The following is a 23,674-nucleotide window of genomic DNA, read 5'->3' on the forward strand; positions in this document are numbered from 1 at the left end:
CTCATTTATAAATTCGGTTACTATTATTGGTTTTGATGATTATTTTCTACCTACATCCTTGACATAATTTGTCAAAAGGTTTGGGATTTTTTTTTCTGACTCTCAGAGAGCAGGGACATTGTGTAACTCCCTGGGTAGAGTACCGGGCAGAGCATCATTGAGTTACCTCATCAGTGGTTCAAGAAGGTTGACCTCCTTGAATGAAGGAAGAAATGGGGAAAGTTTATTGGAAAAGCCTTGCTATTGTCAATGACTTAACAGATTCTGTATTTCTATTTATTTCTTCACTTGCACAGGTTAGAGATGTCTGCACAGAGGTTAATTTCCAACAGAACATCCCAGCCATCTTCATCCAATTCTGATTATACTTGGGAATATGAATATTATGAAATTGGACCAGTTTCATTTGAAGGTCTGAAAGCCCATAAATGTAAGTTCTGCCTGAGGGCTCTATATTATAAATGTGCAATTTCACGAATACATTTTTCACTCCTTTCCTTCTACCTCTCCTCTCTGTGAAACAGCCTTTTTTCTTTCCTATTTATTATGATTGCTTTTTTCATTTCTAATTTTGAGGATGTGTTTTTCTCTCTATTTTTGATTGAATTTTGCTAGTACATGAAAATCTATTAATGTGTAAATAATCATAAATGTGTATTTAACTGGTTTCGTTGTCATTAAAAGTTAAAAGCATGATCAATTCTTTTTAAAAAAATGAAACTGCTCAATAATGAATTTTCTCATATGTGGTTTCTCTTTCTTTAATCCTCATCTACTAATTCCCCAAATAAACTTTTAAAAAATCTGAGAAAGAAATAAAATCCTAGACCTGTTATTTGGTCCTTTGAGACATATCTTTGAGGGGCAGCTAGGTGGCTCAGTGGATAGAGTGCCAGCCAAGGAGTCAGGAGGCCCAGGGTTCCAATTGGACCTCAGACACTTCCTAACTATGCAACCCTGGGCAAGTCACTTAACCACAATTTCTTAGCCCTTTGCTTGGAACTGAGACTTGTATTAATTCTAAGACAGAAGGTAAGAGTTTTTAAAAAAATAAAACTTAATCTTTTCAAAGAAATAGAACATCATTCTGAGGCAACATGGCAACTCTGGGCTATTCTGAATAATGGAGGTGTCAAAGCAGTGCAAGTTTTCTGTAAACAATAGGGTGTAGCACTTCTTGGAGGCAGGGATTTTTTTATTTTTGTCTTTTCTTCCTCAGAGCCTAGAGCATTAGGAGATAATAAATACTTGTTGGTTGATTCCTTAAAGAGGGAACTTCTTAATGACAATTCACATTTGCCTAGTGCTTTCAGGTATGTAAAGCACCTTCTTCACAACAATCAGATGAAATCTGTTGGCAGTGCAAAGATTTGTTATTCTTATTTTACACATAAGAAAACTGAAGCTCAGAGAGGTTGGTTGACTTGCTTCTGGGTGCACAGTTATGAAACACTGGAGACAGGCAGATAGGAACTTGGGTTTAGTGCTGGCATTACGCATGTAAAACCTGCAAAAATGAGGCTATCTCCTCAAAATATAATAAGATCGTAGACTGAGCTGGAATGGATATCAGGAGTCATCAGGGACCAACAAACCATCATTTTGTTGATGAAGAAACTGAGGCCCCAAGATCACCGACACAGTGTCAGAGATGGGATTTAAACCCAGGTCCTGTGACTCTGGAACCATTGTTCTTTCCACTGTACTGATATCCTAGAGCACAAAAGGAAGACACCCCCTGGGACAGAGAGTGAAAATAGTGCATTTTATGTGCTTCCCCCCAAACCTTAGGCAGAGAGGGAAATCTTGTATGTGACAGCCCGCCTGATTTAGATCTTTTTGTCTGTTGAGAGCTGGCCCAAAGCTGTGAGAAGGCCGCACAGTAAAATCTATACAGAAGCTGACTCTGAGCCAGAGGTTTTAGGGGATTTGCTTTTTGTATATAATATCTGACCTTGGGCACCCTCTTGGCCCAGCCCTAGTATCTGGCTCTGCTTGTAGAGAGAACAGAGGGATGTAGGGGGAGAGGGAGACAGGGAGGGACAAAGGGAGGAAGAGGGGAAGAGAGAGAAAGAGAAAGGGAGAAAGGGAGAGGGAGGAAGAAAAGAGGGAGAGGAAGAGGGAGAGACAGAGAAAGAAGGAAAGAGGGAGACAGAGAGAGGAGAGAGAGATAGGGAGAGAGAAGAGAGAGGAGAGGGAGAGGGAGAAGAGGGAGAGAGAGAGGAAGAAAAGAGGAGGAGACAGAGGGGGGAGGGAGAGACAGAGGAGAGAGAGACAGAAGGAGAGAGAGAAAGAGGGAGAGAGAGGAGATGAGGAGAGAGAGGGAGGGAAGGAGGGAGGAAGAAAGAAAGAGGGAGGGGGAGAGGGAGAAGGAGAAGAAGAGGCGGGGATAGAATGGTTGAGATTTCTTTGTGTTACAACTATGAATTGTTAGGGGAGATATTGGTACAATTAATGATCCAGCACACAGCTTGGAAATGCCATCCAATGAGAACACAATCACTCCACAATCTGGTCCTAAATGAGCCCTCAGCAGCCAAAAGGAAACAGCCTTGTTTCATTAAGCACAATTGCAGCAGCAGAGGAGGAGCCTGGAGTTATATTTCTCTCCCCTAGGCTGCAGAGAGAAATAATCATCATCTGGAGCCCTCCCTGGTTTCTTCAGTGATAACCATTCAGATGCTTGAGGTGATGCTTGCAGCTGGCTGCAGCTGGAACTTCACAATTATACCGTGCTGTCTGGTTTACAAAGTCCTAGGCCAAGGGCAACGCTGGGGTGGAGATAGGTACCATCATAGCTTGCCTGGCTTTTATAGCCCCTGGAGATGTAGATAATCATGCACTCTGGGAAATCTGAAGGAGACACATGGGGCAGATGGAAAATATTTTCCTTCAGTAATTCCTAAATTTTCCTGACCCAGAAGGGCTGTTTAACAGCTAATCACTGGGTTGGGCTTATGTAGGGGACAGATTTCTGATTTGAATTTACTAAGCAGAAAATATTTCCTCAGTAAGAAAGCAAACATCCCCCAAACTAGCAGTGCTGCTACTACAACAAGGCAGTGTGGTATAGTGGAAGCAGGACTTGCATTGAAATCCTTTCTTAGCCACTTACTACCTTGGGCAAGTCACAAATAACCTAATGAAATGACAACAATAATATTAAAACAAAACGGTGAAAGAAAGGGCTCAGATCTCTACCTAAGCAGTGAATAATAGTGGCTTCAGAAAATTACACCCACCCTTTTTTTCCATTTAGATATTAAGACAATTGGACTATATAACCTCAAGGGTGGTTGCATTTCTGGTTCTCTATTCATGCATACCTCCCTAACTCTAAAGTGAAGAATTCAGAATTTGCCAGTGAGCTAAGAAGGAATACAAGAAGGAATATAAGGATGAAATCCAAGCTTTTGACCATCACACACACACACATATCTAGTCACATACATATCCATGTACATATATACAGACACACACACATATATCTATAAAGGGTTTTTTTGGCATTGAAAAATCTGGTAGATTTTTTGCATTGAAAAATCTTCCTCTAGATGACTTACCTCAAGAAATTGAAGTCTTTATTTTCATTGGTGACATCTAGATGGGGACATTTGCTCGTTGAGGCCAGTACACATTGCTCACTTGTTCTAAAAAATTCCCAACAAAAAAGGTAACAGAATTGCTTATCTGTACTGTTTGACCCAGAGATCCCAGAGCTAATGCCCCAAAGAGGATGGAAACACAACAAAAGGCTCATATGGACAACCTACTTTGATTTCATTTTTGTCTATTTAACAATGGACAATAAACAGACATTTCCGGTGCAGAAAAGGACAAGAGACTTACATAAGAAACCCTGAACTTCTGTTATGCATATTGTGTCTAAAGAAGCATATCTACTTTGCATTAAGATTTTCGAAATAATTATATATGTGTATGGATGTATATATTGTGTCCATATGTATACATGTATATTTACATACATATGCATGCATTGAATATAATTTATCAGGTAATTATGAACCTGGTTTTTTCATTTTTTTGTTTTCTTCTGTGCATTAAAAAAGTTAATATTCTTTTTTTTTGCCTATTACTATTGACTAATCTGGGCAACTAGGTGGCATAGTGGGTATTATGCTTGCCCTAAAGTCAGGAAGACTCATTTTTCTGAGTTCAAATCTGTTCTCACACACTTACTAGCTGTGTGACCCTGGGCAAATCATTTAACTCTATTTACCTCAGTTTCCTCATCTGTAAAATTTGCTGGAAAAGGAAATGGTTAATCATTCCAGTATCTGCCAAGAAAACCCCAAAAGGGGTCATGAAGAATCAGATATGACTGGAAAAGTGACTAACCTGTGCTCCCTAACCCTACCTCCCAGTGTAACCTCTCTTGTGACAAGTATGCACAATCTGGCAAAACAAATCAATATATTTATTATTTTTAAGAATGCAGATCTCATCTTCCTTCTTGAGTGAAGTGTGGGGAGTTAGGTTTCATGAGATCATTAGATTTAAAGTTAAAAGGGACCCGAGAAGCCATTTTCCAGATGAAGAACTGGGGCCAATAGATTAAATGCTTGACCAAAGTCATAAAGTTATCTGGTATCTCAGATGGATTTTGAACCTATGTCTTCCTGATTCTAGGTTGAGAACTCTATTCACAACACCACATTGCCTTCTATGTTTAAGCATTCAGTTTTAATAATAATAATGATAGCTAGCACTTATATAGTATTTTAAGGTTTGTAAAGCACTTAAAAATTCTATCTTCACAATATCCTTGGGAGGTAGGGCCCATAAACATCCTCATCTTGCTGCTGAGGAGACTAAAGCAATGGTGCCTTCTGGTTATTCAACAAACAAGACTCCCCTTCTTTCAGATTTAGACATTTTCTCTGTTTGTCCCCCGGGTCTGGATAACTCTCCTTCTTCAACTTTATCTATTGACCTCCCCCACTTCCTTTAAGTTTCAACTACAATTCTTCTATAGGGACTCTTTTCTAACTCTCTTAATTCTAGTGCCTTCCTTCTGTTAACTATTGCCTGTTTGTAGCTTCTTTAAAAAAAATTAACAAAAAAATCCCTCTAACCTTCTGTCTTAGTATCACTTCTAAGAGAGAAGAGCAGCAAAGGGTAGGCAAATGGAGTTAACTGACTTACTCAGGGTCACACAGCTAGGAAATATCTGAGGCCAGATTTGAGCCCAAGCCTTCCTGACTCCAATCATGGTGCTCTCTCTACTGTATTACTTACTGCCCCATATAATTCTTTGAATATATTTGTTAACCTGTTGCCTCCCCCTTTAGAGTGTGAACCTCTTGAAGGCAGGCACTATATTTTACCTCTTTTTATATGCCCAGCGCTTGGTGTAGTATAACTGGGCTTGTAACCAAGATTGATTCTTAATTGCTACGTGAGAGGTAATGTCTTGTAGTTGTTGGGAAGCTAGCATCAAGGAAGGCTTGAGAGGTTACACTCTGTCTCTGAATACACATTGGCTATTTGACCTAGGACAAGCCCATTTGGGCTTTCTTGGCAAAGATACTGTAGTGGTTTGACATTTCCTTCCCCAGTTTATTTTACACATGAGGAAACTGAGGCCTGGCCCTATATCCATTGTGCCACCTATGTCACTTAACCTCAAATAGTCCTTAGCCAACTCTCTAAGACTATTCATTTCAGAGGAGTGGCTCATCTATACTAATAATAGGAATTTCCTTAGCGTTGAATCACCTTAAACTAATCATACCACAAGTACATACTACCTCTTCTCTAAAAAAAAAATGGGGGGATGAAAAATAGATGATGAGGGCTGTTAAATGGTTCAGCAGAGAGAGAACCAGGCCTGGAGATAGGATTCCTGGGTTCAAATTTGGCTTCAGATACTTCCTGGAAAAAATATACTATAAGCAACAAGAAATGAATAATTTAAATACTCTGAGCCATGGTGTGATTGTACATAATTTCACCTGGTAAAAGCTTGGTATAAACTGTAGTGCAACCGCTAAGATAAGTTCTAAAGAGTACCACAATTCCCAAGATTAGAAGAGCCCACTTGGTTATAGTAGCAAACAAACCAGTTCTCTGCAGCCATGAAAGATCCTACCATGTATCATCAGATGTTGCATGAGTCTCTACAGCAATTTGCTGAGTGCCATTTAAAATCCTTTGAAGCTCATGGACATTTGTCACAATTTCTCCAGATCTATTTATATAAGAACAACAAGATTAATTAATAAGGGCACACGTACCTCCTCATGAAGCATGCCAAGAGCCAGCTGGTTTTGTATAACTGTTTTTGCTAAGGAGTCAGCCTCCTCCTGTAGGAAAGAGATAGCTTTAGTAGTTCGGGAGATGGCTTGAGCTGTATCATGAGCCAATCTTTCATCCTCAGCCGAGATCTTTCTAATAAAGTCTGTCACTGCTATCACTCCAAACTTCAGCAGAAGTGCCCAGAAAAAAACTTCTGTACTGCTGATGAGGATGCTACTAAATTTGGCCTTAACCTTTTAGGTCTAGCATGCCACCAAGAACCTAGATTCCTGGCCGTGGACTTGTCTACCTGGCCAATATAGTGGTCATTCACTGATACTAGTGGAGTAACATAAGCCAAACCACAAGAACCGTACCATCCTTGGGGAAGGGTAGAGTAAGCTGAAGAACTGCCCCATGGGAAATCCTTCTTGAGCTAGGTTAAGACCATAACAGTAATAACACAAATAAATGTTGAGTTAGGGAACAGAATGGTGAGATTGTGCTTCACCTTGTCAGCCATATAACTACTCTTCAATGGACCCTTACCTTTGTTCCCACACAAGTCAAAGGAAGGCCCGTGATCAGTCTGAAAACTGCTTCTGAAGACCTATTAAAATCAACCGACATCTTCAATTATTTGGAACAACAAATACTGGAAATATGAAGAAAATGAGAGAAATGAATGAAGAGATGAAAAGAGAAAAAGAATAAAATATACCATGATTACATTAAAAAAAATAAGTCACAAAATCAAGAGAAAAATATTCAAGAAAAATAAATCCAAAGGGAACTCAAAAGTAGATGCTAATATACTAACATACATATAAAAACACATAATTACACATTTTAAACAAATTGCAAACAATGTAGAATTTGTGGTTTTGCACATAATTTTTATTTGCTTTTGTTCAGTTTAACATTTTTTTGTTATTGATGGTGGGTACTAAGTATATAATAAAAGATAATTTTTTAAAAAGATACTTTCTAGCTGTGTGACCCTAGACAAGTCACTTGACCCCAATTGCCTAGCTCCTACTGCCTTGGAAACAATACACAGAAGGTAAGGGTTTTAAAAAGAAACAAACACAGATGATCTCTGTTTTCAAGTAACTCCCAGGCTAATGGGGAGATACAGTATAAACACAGGCACAAAACAATGATACAAGTTAAAATGTAATGAGCCAAAGAATAGAAGTAAATGAAGTGTTCTAAGAAATTTAGAGGAAAAAGATCACTTTCGGGAAGAGTATACATGTTTTGGAGGGGGAGGGGAAGGGAAGATCATAGAAAGCTTCATAGAGGAGGTGGCACCTGAGATGGGCTTCAATAGGCAGAGATGAGTAGGGAGTGAGATGAGATCAGGGAACTGGAATTTGGTTGCATATACAGTATTGTTAAAGGAAGAAATGCAAAATAATTCTATAAAGGCTATCTGGAGTCAGACTGTGAAGGGTCTTGTATTCCAAGCTAAAGCGTTTGGATTTCATCCTTTAGCCATTGAAAGCTTTCAAGCAAGAGAATGGTGTAGTCTAATCTGTGCTTCAGAATACCAATTTTCGCAGCTATGGGAAGGATGAATTTGTGAAGGAAAAGTCTTTAAGTAGGGAGACCAACTAGGTCCAGTAATCTAGATGAGAGGTGACTGATAGAATGAAAGTTTTGTTAGTGTGATTAGAGAGAAGGGAATTTTTCAGTCTTTTCAGTTCTGCCCAATTCTTCATGACCCCATTTGGGGTTTTCTTGGCAAAGATACTGGAGTGGTTTGCCATTTCTTTCTACAGCTCATTTTATAGATGAGAAAACCGAGGCAAATAAGGTTAAATGACTTGCCCAGGGTCACATAGCTAGTAAGTGTTTGAGGACAGATTTGAAATCAGGAAGATAAATTTTCCTGACAAATCCACAGCACCACCTAGCTGTCCACCTTCTATGTAGGTCCCCTCACATCCAGGCTAAATGATTATGCCCTATACCCAACTGCCCGCTAGAAATCTATACCTGGATATTTGGACAACACCTCAAACTTACATGTCCTAAATTGAATAACCAGCTTAACACCAAAACCTGCCCTTGCCTCCCAACTTCTTTATTTCTTTGGGTGCCGCCATCATTCTCTTAGTCACTCAGACTTATAGCCTTGCCAAGGAAAAGTGTTGGTCTTCCTTATTTTGAAAAGAATAAAAATGTAAAAACCAAAGGGAAAGCTTATCATTAAATTCCGTTTCTGGTCTGGGGTTTACGGGAGCAGGGAGGGAATCTAAAGGAACACTACATATCAAATAGAGTAGAAATAAATAAGTAATAAAGAAAGAAAACCCAGAATGATTGGCCACTACGGAGCTGTCATTTTTAAATTTATGTCTCTCTTCCTTACCCTTAGTTGGAGGTTAGAGCAAAAGATGATTTTATGATGATCCATTTCTCTTGGAAGTCTTCAAAGCCATTCCTTCCATTCTCCCTAGTATTGCCATACAACCATGTCTAAATATTTCAATTTCAAAACTGATTAGACAGTGAATTGATTTGGATTTCATATCAGGAACATTGTGAGTATTTTATTTGCTTTTATAAAATCTTTGTATAGAAACTGTTAGAGCTGAAAAAGGTCTTAGGGATCCTTTAGTCCAGTTCCTTTGTAATCCTTGACTTTTCTGGCTTCACTTGAGTTCCATGACCCAGGACACTGTGCAATGCTTTCATGTGAGGCACTGTAGTCAGTCAATTAAAAAAAAACAGCAAACTTTACCTTCTGTCCTAGAATCAATAATGAATATTCATTCTGAGGCAAGATGAGTGATAAGGGCTAGGTAATGGGGGGTTAAGCGACTTGCCCAGGGTTCTATAGCCAGGAAGTGTCTGGGGCCTTTTTGAACCAAGGACCTCCTGTCCATAGGCCTGGCTCTTGCTCCATTGAGTCACCTAACTGTCCTTTCATCAAGCATTTTTTAAGAACCAACATAGTGGAGTAAACAGCTTAGACTTGGTTTCTAGCCCTAAGTGTGCCACTGATTAGCTGTGTGACCTTAAAAAAGTCATTTGCCATTGATAAACTTTAATTTCTTTATAAAATGAAGGGGGATGACTAAATGATCTCTAATATTTCTGCCTGTTCTCATATTCTGTGGAGAGGAATTGATAGTTTGGAGTCCAGCGACTTTGTCTCTCCTTCTTCTTGTAGCATCTATGCCTGGGATTCGTTTTTGGATGAAAATATCATGTAGTAAGGCCATCCTAAGGGCAGCTAGTAGCACAGTGGATTTCAATTTTGAAAAGCATATTAGAAGGAGAATTGATTTAGATTTCATACCAGGAACACTGTATTTTCTTTGTTTCCCTAGAACCATGACATATAAATTGTTAGAACTGAAAAAGATCTTAGGGATCCTTTGGTGCAGTTCTTTTGTAATCCTTGACCTCAAATGGAATCATGAGTTGTCAAACATGACTGAACAACAATGGCGCACCTGTGGGTTGTAAACTCTCTAGTTTGGCTTCTGAATTTTATAGTCTCTCTAGCCTACTTTTCTAGCCCTGTTACACATCACTATCTATCCTTTATGCACTCAATACACCAGCCAAACTGGTTTACTTGCTATTTGTCCACATGCAAAATTCTCTTTTGCCATCTCCCATCCCATCTCCTATCTTTATGCCTTTGTATAATCTTTTCCCTCTTTCATACTCTCTCTTTACCTTTAAAGCTCCTTTTTTGTTGTTGTTCAGTTTTTTTTTTTTTCAGTCATGTCTGACTCTTTGTGACCTCTTTGGGGTTTTCTTTGCAAAGATACTAGAGTGGTTTGCCATTTCTTTTTCCAGCTCATTTTTATAAATAAGGAAATCAATGCAAACAGGGTTAAGTGACTTGCCCAGGGTCACACAGCTAGTGTCTGAGACCAGATTTGAACTCAGGAAGATGAATCAACCTGATTCCAGGTCTGGCACTCTATCTACTACACCATCTAATTATCCTCTTAAGCTCTTTACCTCCTTTCAAAATGCAAATCAAGTGCTACCTCATATATAAGGCTTTCTATGATTTCTCCAAAGGATAGGGATAACTTGAAGTTACTTCATATATGTTTGTATTTAATTATAAGTGTTTGTGTTGTCTCTCCTTTAGGAGGTATAATATTTGAGGGTGGAATAGCTTAATTCATTCCTTTATATCCTTGTTATCTAACAGTGATTAGATAATGGTTGATTTGACTGGTTTTCACAAGTGTGTAAGGAGCTAAAAGATAATATAGAAAGAATTAAAGCTTTGTGATGGATCAAGGGGGAATGAATACCAATATTTTATGGCCACAGATTTTTTTAATTTAAAATTTTATTTTTTTAAGAATGATGTCAAGATGTAAAACCCAGTGGAACTGCTCATTGGCTACTGGTGGGGAGTGGGAGAAGAGGGAAAGAGCATGAATCATGTAACCATGGAAAAATATTCTTTTTTTTTTTTAAACCCTTACCTTCCGTCTTGGAGTCAATACTGTGTATTGGCTCCAAGGCAGAAGAGTGGTAAGTGTAGGCAATGGGGGTCAAGTGACTTGCCCAGGGTCACACAGCTGGGAAGTGTCTGAGGCCAGATTTGAACCTAGAACCTCCCATCTCTAGGCCTGGTTCTCAATCCACTGAGCTACCCAGCTGCCCCCCATGAAAAAATATTCTAAATCAATTCATTAAATAAAATTAAAAAAAAAAGAAAAAAGAAGAATGATGTCAAGAAAGAGAATAAAGACTAAGTTACTATGCAGGTAAAGAAAAATGGGTCATTTTGGTGGTAGGAGGGCTGTGTTTTCATTTGCAAAGGAATTGTGTGACTGGCTCCTTGTCGTGATGTATATTAATTAGCAGCTTCTTTGCAACTTGTAGACTTAGGGAGTCTCATGGGGTAACAAGAGGTTGGTTAAGTGACTTGTTCAAGGTCACATAGCTAGTATATATCAAAGGTAGGAATTGAATCAATTCTTCCTGACTGAAGATAGCTCTTTATCCTCTATGCCACATGACCTCTGATATATTAAATAATGAAGGCAAATTGAAAAACTGGAATTGACTGCCTATCCAAATAGAGCTCAATAATAAGATAATAATATTATTGCATAGCATTGAATCTCACATATGAACTTCAAATCCCGAGACTCCCCTTTTGTTATTTTGTCATTTCAGTTGTGCCCAATTCTTCATGTCTCCTATTTTAAGGTTTACCTTGGCAAAGGTACTGGGGAGATTTGCCACTTCCTTCTATGGCTCATTTTAGAGATGAGGAACTGAGGACAACAGGGTTAAGTGTCTTTCTCAGGGCCACATAGCTAGTGAGTTTTTGAGGCCATATTTGAACTCATGAAGAGGAATATTCTTGATTCTGAGCCCAGTGTTCTCTCCACTGTGCCAACTAGCTGCTTCATTGAGGTCCTCCAGAGAGCTTCTAGAATATCTCTATTATACTCAGTTGCAACAACTAGTTCATTTTAAAGCTAAGGGCAATAGGATGATCACTAAGGTCCATGTAATTCTGTCCTCTGTTGGCTTTAGGGAGTTTACATTAAATGGAAAGTGATGGATATTCAATCTCCATTTCTGGTAGGGTGATCTTTCTAAGATTTCTCATCACTCTAAAGCACTGGCTCCCAAACTTTTTTGGCCTACCTCCCCCTTTCCAGAAAAAAATATTACTTAGCCTCCTGGAAATTAATTTTTTTAAAAATTTTAATAGCAATTAATAAGAAAGATAAATGCACCTGTTGCCATCACCGCTCCCCTGGATCGCTGCAGCACCCACCAGCGGGTGGTAGCGCCCACTTTGGGAATCACTGCTCTAACGGAATGTTTAAAAACCTGAGACACAACACTTAACAGCCTATAGAGTGGGTAGAAAAATGAACTAGGGACAACTGCCCAGGAAACAGTAGTGCTTGGCACTAAATGCCACTGGGCATGGAGCATATCTAACACTCATCTCCTCTACCAAAGGATCTTACAGCAATCAGGTACTGCCATTGGTAAGTAAGGTCCATCCCCTACTATGACTGAGGTCAGAGCTCTGATAAAAATGGACATAGAGAAAGCACCTGAAGTAATGCAGGACCATTAAGTGTTGTACTATGGATTTAAGGCTAGTTCTGATGTGTTATTTCAGAATGTTCTTCGTGATCTAGTTAATCAACAATATTTAGTGAACACCCACTGGGTACAGAGCACTGTATGCTGAGCTGCATCGTTTATCTATGTGACACTTCTCTGCAATCTCTATTCCCTTTATTGACTGCTCATTTTTCTTCCTAGGAAAATCTTATTTCCGTCTGCCCTGATAAACTTCTTCTATACATTATGGAATTTGAAGGCTGAATTTTGTTTTTCAGTTGTGTCTGACTCTTTATGACCCAATGGAGTGGTTTGCCATTTCCTTCTCCAGCTCTTTTTACAGATGAAGAAACTGAGGCAAACAGTGTTAATGGCTATACCTGAGGCCAAATCCTGCCTCAGACATGTACTAGCTGTGTGACTCTGGTGAAGTTACTTAATTCTGTTTTCCTCAGTTTCCTCATCTGTAAAATGAACAAGAGAAGGAAATGGCAAACCATTCATGTATCTTTACCAAGATAACCCCAAATATAGTCACAAAGAGTTGAACGAGACTGAAAATGATTGAAAATCCTGTATCAGAAGTGTTAAACAGGAAGTCCCCTCCAGAGTCTAGCAAAATCAGATTAAAATGCAAATGGATTAATTGTGAATTATTTAATAAAAATATAATAGAACATTATAAAATAATAAAAGCTGCCCTAGTACTTTGTAGTACTTTTGGCAGTACTTGGTAGATTGACTTAGCTTCCACTCAAACACTTAACTCAAGAGCTTCCAACCTCCCCACCCAATATGCTTATTTGTACCAGCCATCAAAAGGATGCATTTGTTTAAAGCGTAATACATTTAGTTCAATATACAGAAAATATGGAGAATATCCCTAGTAGTGGGGGAAGATACCCATGAAAAGATTATGTATGGTTAGGGAATATATATGAAGTACACATGCATAGGGAACATGTAACCTGGGGTATACCTAAAGAATGTGTCAGGAACATATATGAGCAGGACACATACATGAAGGGCACATATATTGAGAAGTATGTGAACAGGGCATGTATATGAAGAGCATAGAACACACATATTAAAAAATCTGTGGCCAAGGTCCCTTAATGTCTGGGATAGTTCATCCTTCTAAGATTTTTGAGCAGAGAGAGATATGGCCAGAATAGCATCTAGGAAAGATTTTTTTTTTTGTTAGTGACACAAAGGATAAAAGAAATCATTTGGATTATATGAAATGGAAAAGTTTTATTACAAATTGAATTGATACAACTAGTATAGAACTCTGCCATAGCTGGCAATTGGAGGGGGGAATATATATATATATATATGTATATATATATATATGTATACGTATATGTATATCTTGGCATTAAATTCTTCTTATAAAGGTTCTGTAGCAATAGGGACTAGATTTGTGATTTTATTGGTGTGGGAAGAGCCTGTTGAGGGACTTTGTCTCCCAGTGCACGCTGGTTCCTATTCTATAGATTACAGTCTTAAAAAGTTGTCCTGAGCACAGTCAGACTCAGAATTTGAATACAGATATTCCTAGCTATAAGACCAGCCACCTCACTTGTCTGATATTCAAAATATATAGAAAACAAATATTTAGGATAAAGAATATAATTCTCAAAAGAAGAATTATTTTATATTAACAGCTATATAAGAGATTGTTCCAAATCACTAAAATTAAGAGAAATCAAAATAAAAACAATTCTGAATCTTCATATTATGCCCTGAAAATTGGGAACAATAAGAAAAATTGAAAGTGGTCAAATATGGAGGTATTATGGAAAGCCAAGCAAACTACTAAAAGTGTTGGTGAAGCTGTGAAGTAGTTCTACCTTTCCAGATACCAATTTGGAACTATACTAAGAAAATCACAATTCCCATATTCTTTCACCCAGACATCCCACTACTAGGCATATGCCCCAGGGAGATCAAAATCAGAAAGAAATGTTCCACCGATGCACAAATATTCATAATGGCATATTTTGTAGTAGTAATTATTTGGAAACAGAGTAGATGCCCATAAGTTAGGGAATAAACAAATTGTGTTGTTCAATGTAATGAATAATTACTATTGTAAGAACTTAAATTTAGGGGTTTGATTAAATATGATACTTCAAAATTAATACTGTAGTCACCGATTAAAAAATATTATAGCTCAAGTCAAGTGACTTTTAGTAGCTTTTATTTACAAAGAGGTTGACAGAGTAAAAGTAGAGAAATGTAAGAAGATGTTTAGCCTATCACAGTAAATGTTGCTCTGGTATCTGGCTCAGCCCCAGCAAGGTTCATTAACCCTCACCCAGAAGAACTGGTGGTGTCTTATGCAAAGGTTCCAGCAACGCAGCCTCCTCCAGGAGAAGGAGGCCTCTCTGGAACTAATCTCTCCAGAAGCCAGGAAGGGAAGGCCAGCTACTCACTCGTCTAAGAGAAAGTCTAAAGGAGAAGATCCAGGAGCAGTCCAACAGCCAAAGTCCCAACTTGAAGCTGAGATTCTTGTCCAAATCCACTTCCAAGAGGCAAGTCACCAGTCGAAGCTCCAAGCTGAAGATTCAAGAAGAAGCCCCTTTGGGCAGGAAGTTCAGGACTTTTTATAGTCCTTTTCCCACGTCACTTCCTGTCCCTTCCTCCACTTCACAGGGGCCAATCACAACTTCCGAATTGCCTAGTACTGCCTAGGTAGGCAGTGTCTGTGGGATCTACCTCTCATCCTCTGAGGATATAAACTCTTAACAAAGGATTCATAAGTTTCTGACTGATTGAGTTAAAAGGGTGGAACTCTCCAAGTAAGTGATTTGTGAACTCCCTTATAGGGGTGTTTAAGTTTTTGGTTGATTAATTCAAAATAGACAAAGAGAATAAAGAATTCCCTTTCACACTATGCTCTAAGAAATTATATAAAGAAATCAGAGAAGCATGGAAAAATTTATATCAACTCATCTAAAGTACAGGAAGCAGAACCAAGAAAACAATATCCATAATGATTATAATCATGGAAATAAAAAATGAAATTGAACAAAAAATAATATCCTTAATCTTATTAAGATTAGGTTTGACTAAAGAAGAGATAAAGAAATGAAACTCATCTTTTTTCCATAGTTGGATGACTATTCCTATTATTATTAATATTTTAATTAATTAATAATAAATTGTTTATTAGGATATAGTAGAGGCAGTGAATTACATGGTAGACCTGGAGTCAGGAAGATCCAAATTCTATCTAATACACCATCTATATGCCTTTGGCAACTGACTTGACCTCTTTCAGCTTTGTCAAATATGGTCTTAGACTTAGCTGTATGGCTCTAATGAAGTCATTTAACCTCATTTTCCATTATTAACTTGTTGATAATAATATTCCCTACCTCTCAGGGTTATTTTGAAGATAAAATGAGATATTTATTAAGCATTTTGCAAACTTTAAAGTGCTATATAAATGTTAGCTATTATTGTGTTATCTAAGCCAACCTAATGCATAAGAGTTGGACTAGATGATTTCTGAGTTCTCCTCTACTTAAATTCTGTGATTCTGTTGTTCCCTAAGGCATGTCATTTGATTGAAATAGATAAGTGGTAAATATAATTATAACTTGGGTTCCAAGAGGCTATGACCTCCAAGAATATCATGGTAAGTCAGGAATGGGGCTGGAAATAAAATAGTTATTGATTCCTTATTAGACCAGTTTGCCATGATACTGGTAAATCATGAAAACAGTCATTAAGGGTTCAAGCCAAAGACATTTACTGCTAGTTACCGAGAAGTTAATGGCCTCATATGCAGCAAACTCCCACAAAAAACACATTTAACAGCAAGAAAATGACCTGTGGGAAGGTGAAGAGTTTGGGTAATGATTAAAACATCTTTTTAAATTAAAGTTTTTCAGTTTCCATAGCCAGACAGTACTTGGATTGATCAGACCAAACACCTTAATAGCTTAGCTTATTATGTTTGTATAGCTTTCCACTAATGTTACTCATTGTGTTTTTATAATAACCCTGGTGATAAAAGCAGGTTAGGCTTTTTTTATGACCATATTGCCAATAAGGAAACTGAAATCTAGAGAGGTTGAAATACTTATCCTGAGTCACACAGCCAGTGGCAGAACTAGGACAAGAATCAAGTATGGTACTCTTTCCATTACCTTTAATGATGCTTGCTTCTCCATTAAAAAGCTGAGGGGAGGGGCAGCCAGGTGACTCAGTAAATAAAGAATCAGACTTGGAGATGGGAGGTCCTGGGTTCAAATGTGACATTTCCTAGCTGTGTGAACCTGGGCAAGTCACTTAACCCCTCATTGTCTAGCCCTTACTGCCTTCTGCCTTGGAACCAGTACACAGTATTCATTTTAAGATGGAAGGCTAAGGGTTTTAAAAAAAAGCTGAGGTGAAATACTAATACATTTATTAACTGTCTTGCAGATTCCATTGTCATTGGATTTTGGGTTGGTCTTGCTGTCTTCGTGATTTTCATGTTTTTTGTACTGACTTTGCTGACCAAAACAGGAGCACCACACCAAGAGTAAGTCTGAATATTACCATATGGAATAAACCGTACACCACAGGTTGCAATCCGAATCATTGGAAGGACATCCCACACAAGAAGTTCCCTGTGCAGATGAAATTTTGTATGCATGCATCTGATTACGTTGTTTCTTTCTTCAAAAATCTTTAATAATTCCCTCTTTTGCCAACACTTAGCACAGTGCCAGCTACATCATAAATGCTTATTTATGAAATTATTTTTACTTATTGGACTTTTCTTCAATTTCTTTTCCTTGTGTGCTGTCCAAAGTTTTTAATAATTTGGAACCATCTTCTCTTTCCAGCACTATCCCCTTCCTGCCAGTACTCTGTGCCCCAGCTGAACGAGACAAGGCTTTGACTCCACTCCCACTTCCAACACATATTTGCACATTGTCCCCATGCCAGGAATGCCCCCCCCTTCTCTTTTGTCACAGGCTAAATCATTACTGGTTCCTTAAACCTCAACTCAAGTGCCACCTCTTCTGTAAAACTTTCCCCAGTCCCTACGTTAACGATGACCCTCCTCCTCAGGTCTCATATAGACCTTTGTTTTGGACCTCCCTAAACACTCAGAGGACCATCTAGTTAGCCCAGTGGACAGAGCACTGGGCTTGTGGTAGGAAAGAAGTGGGTTCATATCCTGCCTCTGAAACATTCCCCTGGGTATCCCTTAGCAAGTTGTTTCCTCTCTTGGTGCCCCAAGTAGCTCTCTAAGACTATAAATCACAGGGAAAATCCCAAATTGGTAGAGTGAATTTTCACACTGGAAATTCTTTATACAGAGGAAATCACAGATCTCCTTCTTCTGCTTCTCCTCTCTCCCCCCCCCCCCCAGTAAAATAACCCATCTAATAAAAGCATTTGTTCAGATACTCAAATGGCCAAATATTTCATTGACGGAACATTCCCTTTAATGATACAAATCTATACCTGCCCACCGGGGATCTAATCCAAATCCTGGAGACCTTCCTTACATCCCTCCTGACATCCCAAGGATAGAAGTGGGAGTTAGAGGTTCTCAACTCAGAAACTGCTTTTTGTTGCTGAATAATTGATATAGTTACCTGCTGCCTTTCAGCAGGCACAATACAGATTACACTTGAGTGATATGACCCAAGGGCTCTGTGGAAGGGACCCGCCAAGAGTCATAGGTGTCATCTTCCCATTTTATAAGTGAAGACCTTAAAGTTTAGAGACATTAAGTGACTTGCTGAGGTCACCCTGCTACTTACTGGTGGGGCTAGAATTTGAGCCCAGGGCTTTCGGTTCTAAGGCTTATTCCCTTCTACCTTTTTGCAATCTATTCTAAAATTTAAAAGCATCAGAGTTTTCTTTTACTGTGATTTGCAGCCAATGACCTTCCGTTCCAAAGTCAAATAGGTTAACAGCATCCCCAAGTGCCAGCAGGCTCTGAGAGCCTTTCAGGTCCTCTCATTGATCTCAGTACAGGCAGTTTCAGGAGTGACACAATCACCAAAGACTCAGTGATCCTTAGCAAGGCAAGGGAGAGAGGAAGACTGCTATTGTAAAGTTAATGATGGCTTTCTATGAGAGCTATTCAGCAAAGGAAACTGCAGTTTTAAGGACAGTTTTTGCCATTGTAAGGGAAAATGCTTTCTGGGAGTTTTGTGGAAAGTGAAGTGCTAGCAATTTCCCCCCTCCCCCCTTTCATAGCTAAGAATTCATTAACTTTGTTTGCTGCTTGCCAAAGCAGTATCTCCTCTTTATCAAGAATTCTCCTGATGGTGGATTGAGAGTCAGGCCTAGAAACATGAAGTTCTGGGTTCAAATCTGGCCTCAGACACTTTCTAGCTACATGACTTTGGGCAAGTCACTAAATCCCCCATTGCCTAGTTTTTGACACTCTTTTGCCTTGGAACCAATACATGATGTTGATTCTAAGATAGAAGGTAAGGGTTTAAAAAATATTCTCACAAAAAGTACTGGAATAGTTTTTAATTTTTTAAATTTTTTAGCTGCTAGTATAGTTCTCTCCATTCCTGTACTTTTGGGTGGAGACCCTAAGATCTTTAGATTCCGTTTACCCATTCCCCTTCTATTCCTATCCCAATATTTATTAAATATCTTAGCTATAATACTCTCTCTTTGTTAATTTCTTACCCAGATACCGTACTTGGCAATAGAAGAACCCACTGTGTATCCCAGCTGACTCCCTGGTGTTAACCATCTTAACTGTCCCCCTTACCCATTCAATCTACCCCATTGTGTTTATTTATTGATTCAATCCCCAGGGAGGCCTGTCAGTTACATCTGTTAACCCACTATTCTCTAGTTACCTATTTCATTTAATTTACCTATTTCATACTTCCATCACCTATGGAGTGAGGAGTGGGTGAGAGTTTGACGGACCACCTCCAAATTAGCCATTTACCAATTAGAGATATCTTGGGATATTCAAGGGCTGGGCTGAATAACAGATCTGCTTGATGGAGCTTTGGGTCTTTGATCAGAAAGGGGGCCACTGATGCTAGCCTAACTGATAAATTGATAGTCTTACCCCAAATAAATAAAAAATAAGATTATATAACCACCCCAATTATATTATTAGCCTTTATTAAGATTTATCTTCAGTTGTTAAAATACCAGGACTTTCATAGGAAAAGATTTTCTTTTTCTTTTTTACATATTTTTGAATTTTCATCAAACCAAAGAATTTTCAGAGGAAAGCAGAAGTCCCTGGAGCCAATGGATTCCAAGTTCAATGAACTCTAAATTCAGGCACCTTAGGTTCTGCCTAGCCTCCATCTCTCCTTTGTTGATTGAAAGCCCAGGAATTGGTGGTTAGCATGATGAGACTTTCTTCTGCTAAAAACCTCCTCTGATATCTCACCATATTGTGGAGGTAACCTTTGGGAGCTTCAAAGACTATGCTAAGAAATCACAAGCTCTGGCAAGACCCAACAAACAGGAAAGCCTACGTGGATGGGTCAGTCAGTAGATTGTTGGTCTAAAGTCTAATTTCTCAGTACCTTGTTAAAGGTGATAGTCAAAAGAACTTGTCACTGTCTTGTCCACTGATAGCAAAAGAAGAATGGTTTTTCCTACTAGGAAACTGGTGAGGACCCAAAGGGGGCTTTCAGAGAAGTGGCTTTGGATGGTGAAGATTACTCTTAGAAGTCTTGATATCAAAGGGTTGTGAGTTGCCCCGAGTACATGTATTTTCCCTCATTTAGCTCTTTACTACATTTCCAGATATGTGTGCCCACTCTTTCCTATGGAAATTGTATATACTGGTAGAAGAGTGTGACCCTAATTTATGGGGATAGTGTGATCATTCTTGCCTTGATGGTAATATGACTATAATAATTATTTTTTTCTAAAATTCTTACCTTATGTCTCCAAATTGACACTAAATATCTGTTCCAAGGTGAAAGAGTGGTAAGGGCAATTGGGATTAAGTGACTTGCCCAGGATCACATAGCTAAGAAGTATCTTTAGCCAGATTTGAACCCAGAATCTCTTATCTTCAGACCTTCCTTTCTATCCACTGAACAACCACTTTCACTTTAACATTTAGTAAATGGTTTATTTGAATTAATGGTGTCATGGTGACTGATTCTGTGTAAAAAGCTCATTTGTGGGGGATCAGGAACAACAATGGCAAGTAGTAATAGCACACCCTCTCTTAATAGGTGTTGCAATGGATAGATCACTGGTCCTGTAGTCAGGAAGACCTGAGTTCAAATCCAGCCTCCGACACTTACTTAGATGTGGGACCCTGGGCAAATATCTCAACCCTGTTTGCCTCAGTTTCCTCATCTCTAAAATGAACCGTCAGAGGAAATAGCAAACCACACTAGTATCTTTGCCAAGGAAACTCTAAATGGAGACATAGAGTTGAATATGACCGAAACAACCAAATATTGTAGCCTCAGGCTACATTTGCCTGTTCAGAACATTAGTAATCAATGTTTCACTCTGATCTCAACCAGAAGAGGGGGGGAAATAGGTCCATCTTTCTTCCTTTTAAAATGATATTTCTTTCTTCCTAAAGGACTTTAAGAGAAGGATTTCATAATTCTCAGTAATGAAAGGAGACATATAGCTTAAATATAGTCAGAGATCTCTGAGAAGGAAGAACAATGGAACATCTGAAGTCTTTTCACACTCATGATTTCATCAGCCAGTGACAGAAAATGTCAGATCAGAGGACTATCTCTTACTGAAAGGAGTGATCGGTACTCAGGCTTGCTACCCAGCTCTAGCAATGAAGAATTACATGAGCCTAATCACATTAAATGTGCCTTCCATAAAAGCTCTCCAGACTCATTTTTCTGCAGGTGCCATCTCATCTCATTAGTTCATGGGGAGATCAGATGCTCAGTTCTTGGGCTCCAGCAGCTTTTAAACTCCTAGGAGAGGGTATGAGTGGGAAAAATCACTTTTAGCAGGGACAAAGAAGCTACTAATTTTAGACCAGAACCTATTGGCATGTCTCCAAAATGATGTTCTTTGTATTTTTAGAGTTGATTCACACGACACTTATGTCCAAGGGTAACTCCTTGATCCTTAGAGCACATCCGTGATAGAAGGGAAGCACACTCCAATGAATGGAGAAACAGACACTTCTGGAAGTACTTCTTCACTCTTACCCAGTGGACCAATCCTTCAAGCTCAAATGCCTCCTCTCCCATGAAACTTTCTCTGATTTTCTCCCCTACTCCCAGTTGGCATCAGGAATGATCTCTCTATCTCTGGAAATTTCATTGCACTTTGTAGCTTTCTTACATTCTTGTCAGATTTGGTTATTCACAGTCATATCCTTTATTAGTTTACACATTAATTGAAAGGGCATAGTGTTTTTTTTTAAATTTATTGTGCTTGGTATCCATCAAGTAAAGGGTTTTGCACATAGCAAGAGTTTAATAAGCATTTCTAGAATGTGAATTTATTGGATTTGTTCTGCACTGTGAGAGGGTGGGCATGGGTTAATCTTTACAAGGCAGAACTTTGAGCATCTTCCTTTGTCAATAATTAGTGTGATAGAACCAATAAATAGTATTGACTCTAAGATAGAAGGGTAACTTTTTTTTTAAAATTAAACAATAATGAGACTCCAAGGGCAGGCGAGAACTTGTAAAAATGGTACATTCAAGATCTTTGCAATTAAATTAAAGTTAATCTTAAGAGTCCAGGCATGGTGTACACTGGGGATACAAATACCAAGGGTGAGACTATCCATGCTTGCAAAGATTTTACAATCTAACAATGCCCTGGCGAACATACTCTGATGTGAATGTGTAATTTATGTTGGAAGTAAATGAAGTTTAATGTACATAATTTTGTTCCTTCTTTCCATTTTTTAGAAATGCAGAACCTTCTGAAAAGCATTTTCGAATGAATAGTTTTGTTACTGATTTTGGAAGACCTCGAGAGCCAGATAAGGTATTTTCTCGCCCAGCAACCGCTGAGTCCAGATCTCTCTTCCATTGTTACATCAATGAAATGGAACAGTTGGAAAGGCCAAAGATGAGTCACACAGCAACAGCTATGGATGCTGATGAACTCTTCCAGGAGGGATCCAGAAGCAGTGGCAAACCAGACGAGGAAGACCTAGCCCAGATGACCAAATTCAACATCCCTAACTTTGTGCACACTGACCCAAACTCCTCCTTTGGGGAAGATGATCTCCTGATTTCTGAGCCACCAATTGTTTTAGAAAACAAGCCAATAGCTCAGACCTCCCAGGATGTCCTAGATTAAAGAAACATATTCTTTAAAGGACAGTCTTTGTCATGCCACAGGTCCAACTACTGCTTAGCAAGGGATTTTCTTCATGGGCAGCTTCACATTTGTTTCAGGAGTGAGAGTGAGTGTGAGTGTGAGTATGTATGTGTGTGTGTGTATGTGTGTATACACGTGATTTAAGTAGGAAGCAGAGCAAAGTGAATTAGTACTTGTTAGACCTCTTGGTTTGGTGTTCTAGACTGTTTTTGGGAAAGAATTTAGGTTATCACACTTGTCAGTGGGTTGGAAATGGTTTAATCCCTTAAAAATTGAAAGCTAGGCTTGTATAGTGGTGGAAAACTGGACCTGGAGTCAAGGAAGACCTAGATTCAAATCCTGTTTCTGACATATACTGGTTGTGTGATCCTAGACAAATCACTTAACTTCTCATTATTCTAGGCAACTCTCTAAGATTCTGAGTCTTAGAAAGGACTAATCTGTTTTGGTAGAAGTTTCCTCACCCAGGAATTCATTCCCTTGTCAAAGAATCACAGCTTTAGTTCCTATGCTGAGTTCATTTTCCTGATTTAAGTCTGGTCTCAGAAACTAGTTGTGTGACCCTGGGCAAGTCATTTAACCCTGTTTGCCTCAGTTATCTCATCTGTAAAATGAGTTGAAGGAAATGGCAAACCAATCCAGTATATTTGCCAAGATAACCCCAAATGAGGTCAGACTTGACTGAAAAATGACAACAAAATTGGGAAAAAAAGGGATAATTGATCTTCACAGGACTATGGTGAGAATCTACTGAAATAATTATCTGTAAAGTGCTTTGCACACCTTAAAGTGCTTTATAAATGTTAGCTATTATTATTAAGTTGCCTTTAGGATACATCTGACCAGCACTCCTCTTCACAAGAAGGTGCTCAAATTAGTTTGTTTGGCTTTTAATAGGGCTGTTTTCTGCCATTAATCCCATGTTAGTACTTCAGTCTTCTCATCTGCTGTTGCCATTTTCTATGAATTGATGAAAAGCATTCTTCGTGGGCCATTTCTCCTCAAGGGGCCAAAGTATGAAGTTGTATATTCTTGCCAGGCCAGG

The 23,674-nt window shown here is 38.7% G+C and overlaps 1 protein-coding gene across 1 annotated transcript; it reads left to right on the forward strand.

Moving 5' to 3' along the window:
* The first annotated feature begins 288 nt into the window (after window positions 1–288).
* Window positions 289–22,608, forward strand: MRAP2 (melanocortin 2 receptor accessory protein 2). Its single transcript, XM_044674080.1, has 3 exons — window positions 289–430; window positions 16,780–16,879; window positions 22,212–22,608. Exons 1-3 carry the CDS (start codon window positions 304–306, stop codon window positions 22,606–22,608), a joined length of 624 nt encoding a protein of 207 aa, XP_044530015.1. The 5' UTR covers window positions 289–303.
* The last annotated feature ends 1,066 nt before the right edge of the window (window positions 22,609–23,674 follow it).

The sequence above is a fragment of the Gracilinanus agilis genome, chromosome 4, assembly GCF_016433145.1.
Source record: "Gracilinanus agilis isolate LMUSP501 chromosome 4, AgileGrace, whole genome shotgun sequence".
NCBI classification, from domain to species: Eukaryota; Metazoa; Chordata; class Mammalia; order Didelphimorphia; family Didelphidae; genus Gracilinanus; species Gracilinanus agilis.

What these genes read in the sequence shown, in the direction of transcription:
- MRAP2 (XM_044674080.1), top strand. Translation starts at nt 304, where the DNA reads ATGTCTGCACAGAGGTTAATTTCCAACAGAACATCCCAGCCATCTTCA. An exon ending in AGGTCTGAAAGCCCATAAAT is followed by an intron (nt 431 to 16,779) that starts GTAAGTTCTGCC and finishes ACTGTCTTGCAG; the next exon opens with ATTCCATTGTCATTGGATTT. An exon ending in ACAGGAGCACCACACCAAGA is followed by an intron (nt 16,880 to 22,211) that starts GTAAGTCTGAAT and finishes TCCATTTTTTAG; the next exon opens with AAATGCAGAACCTTCTGAAA.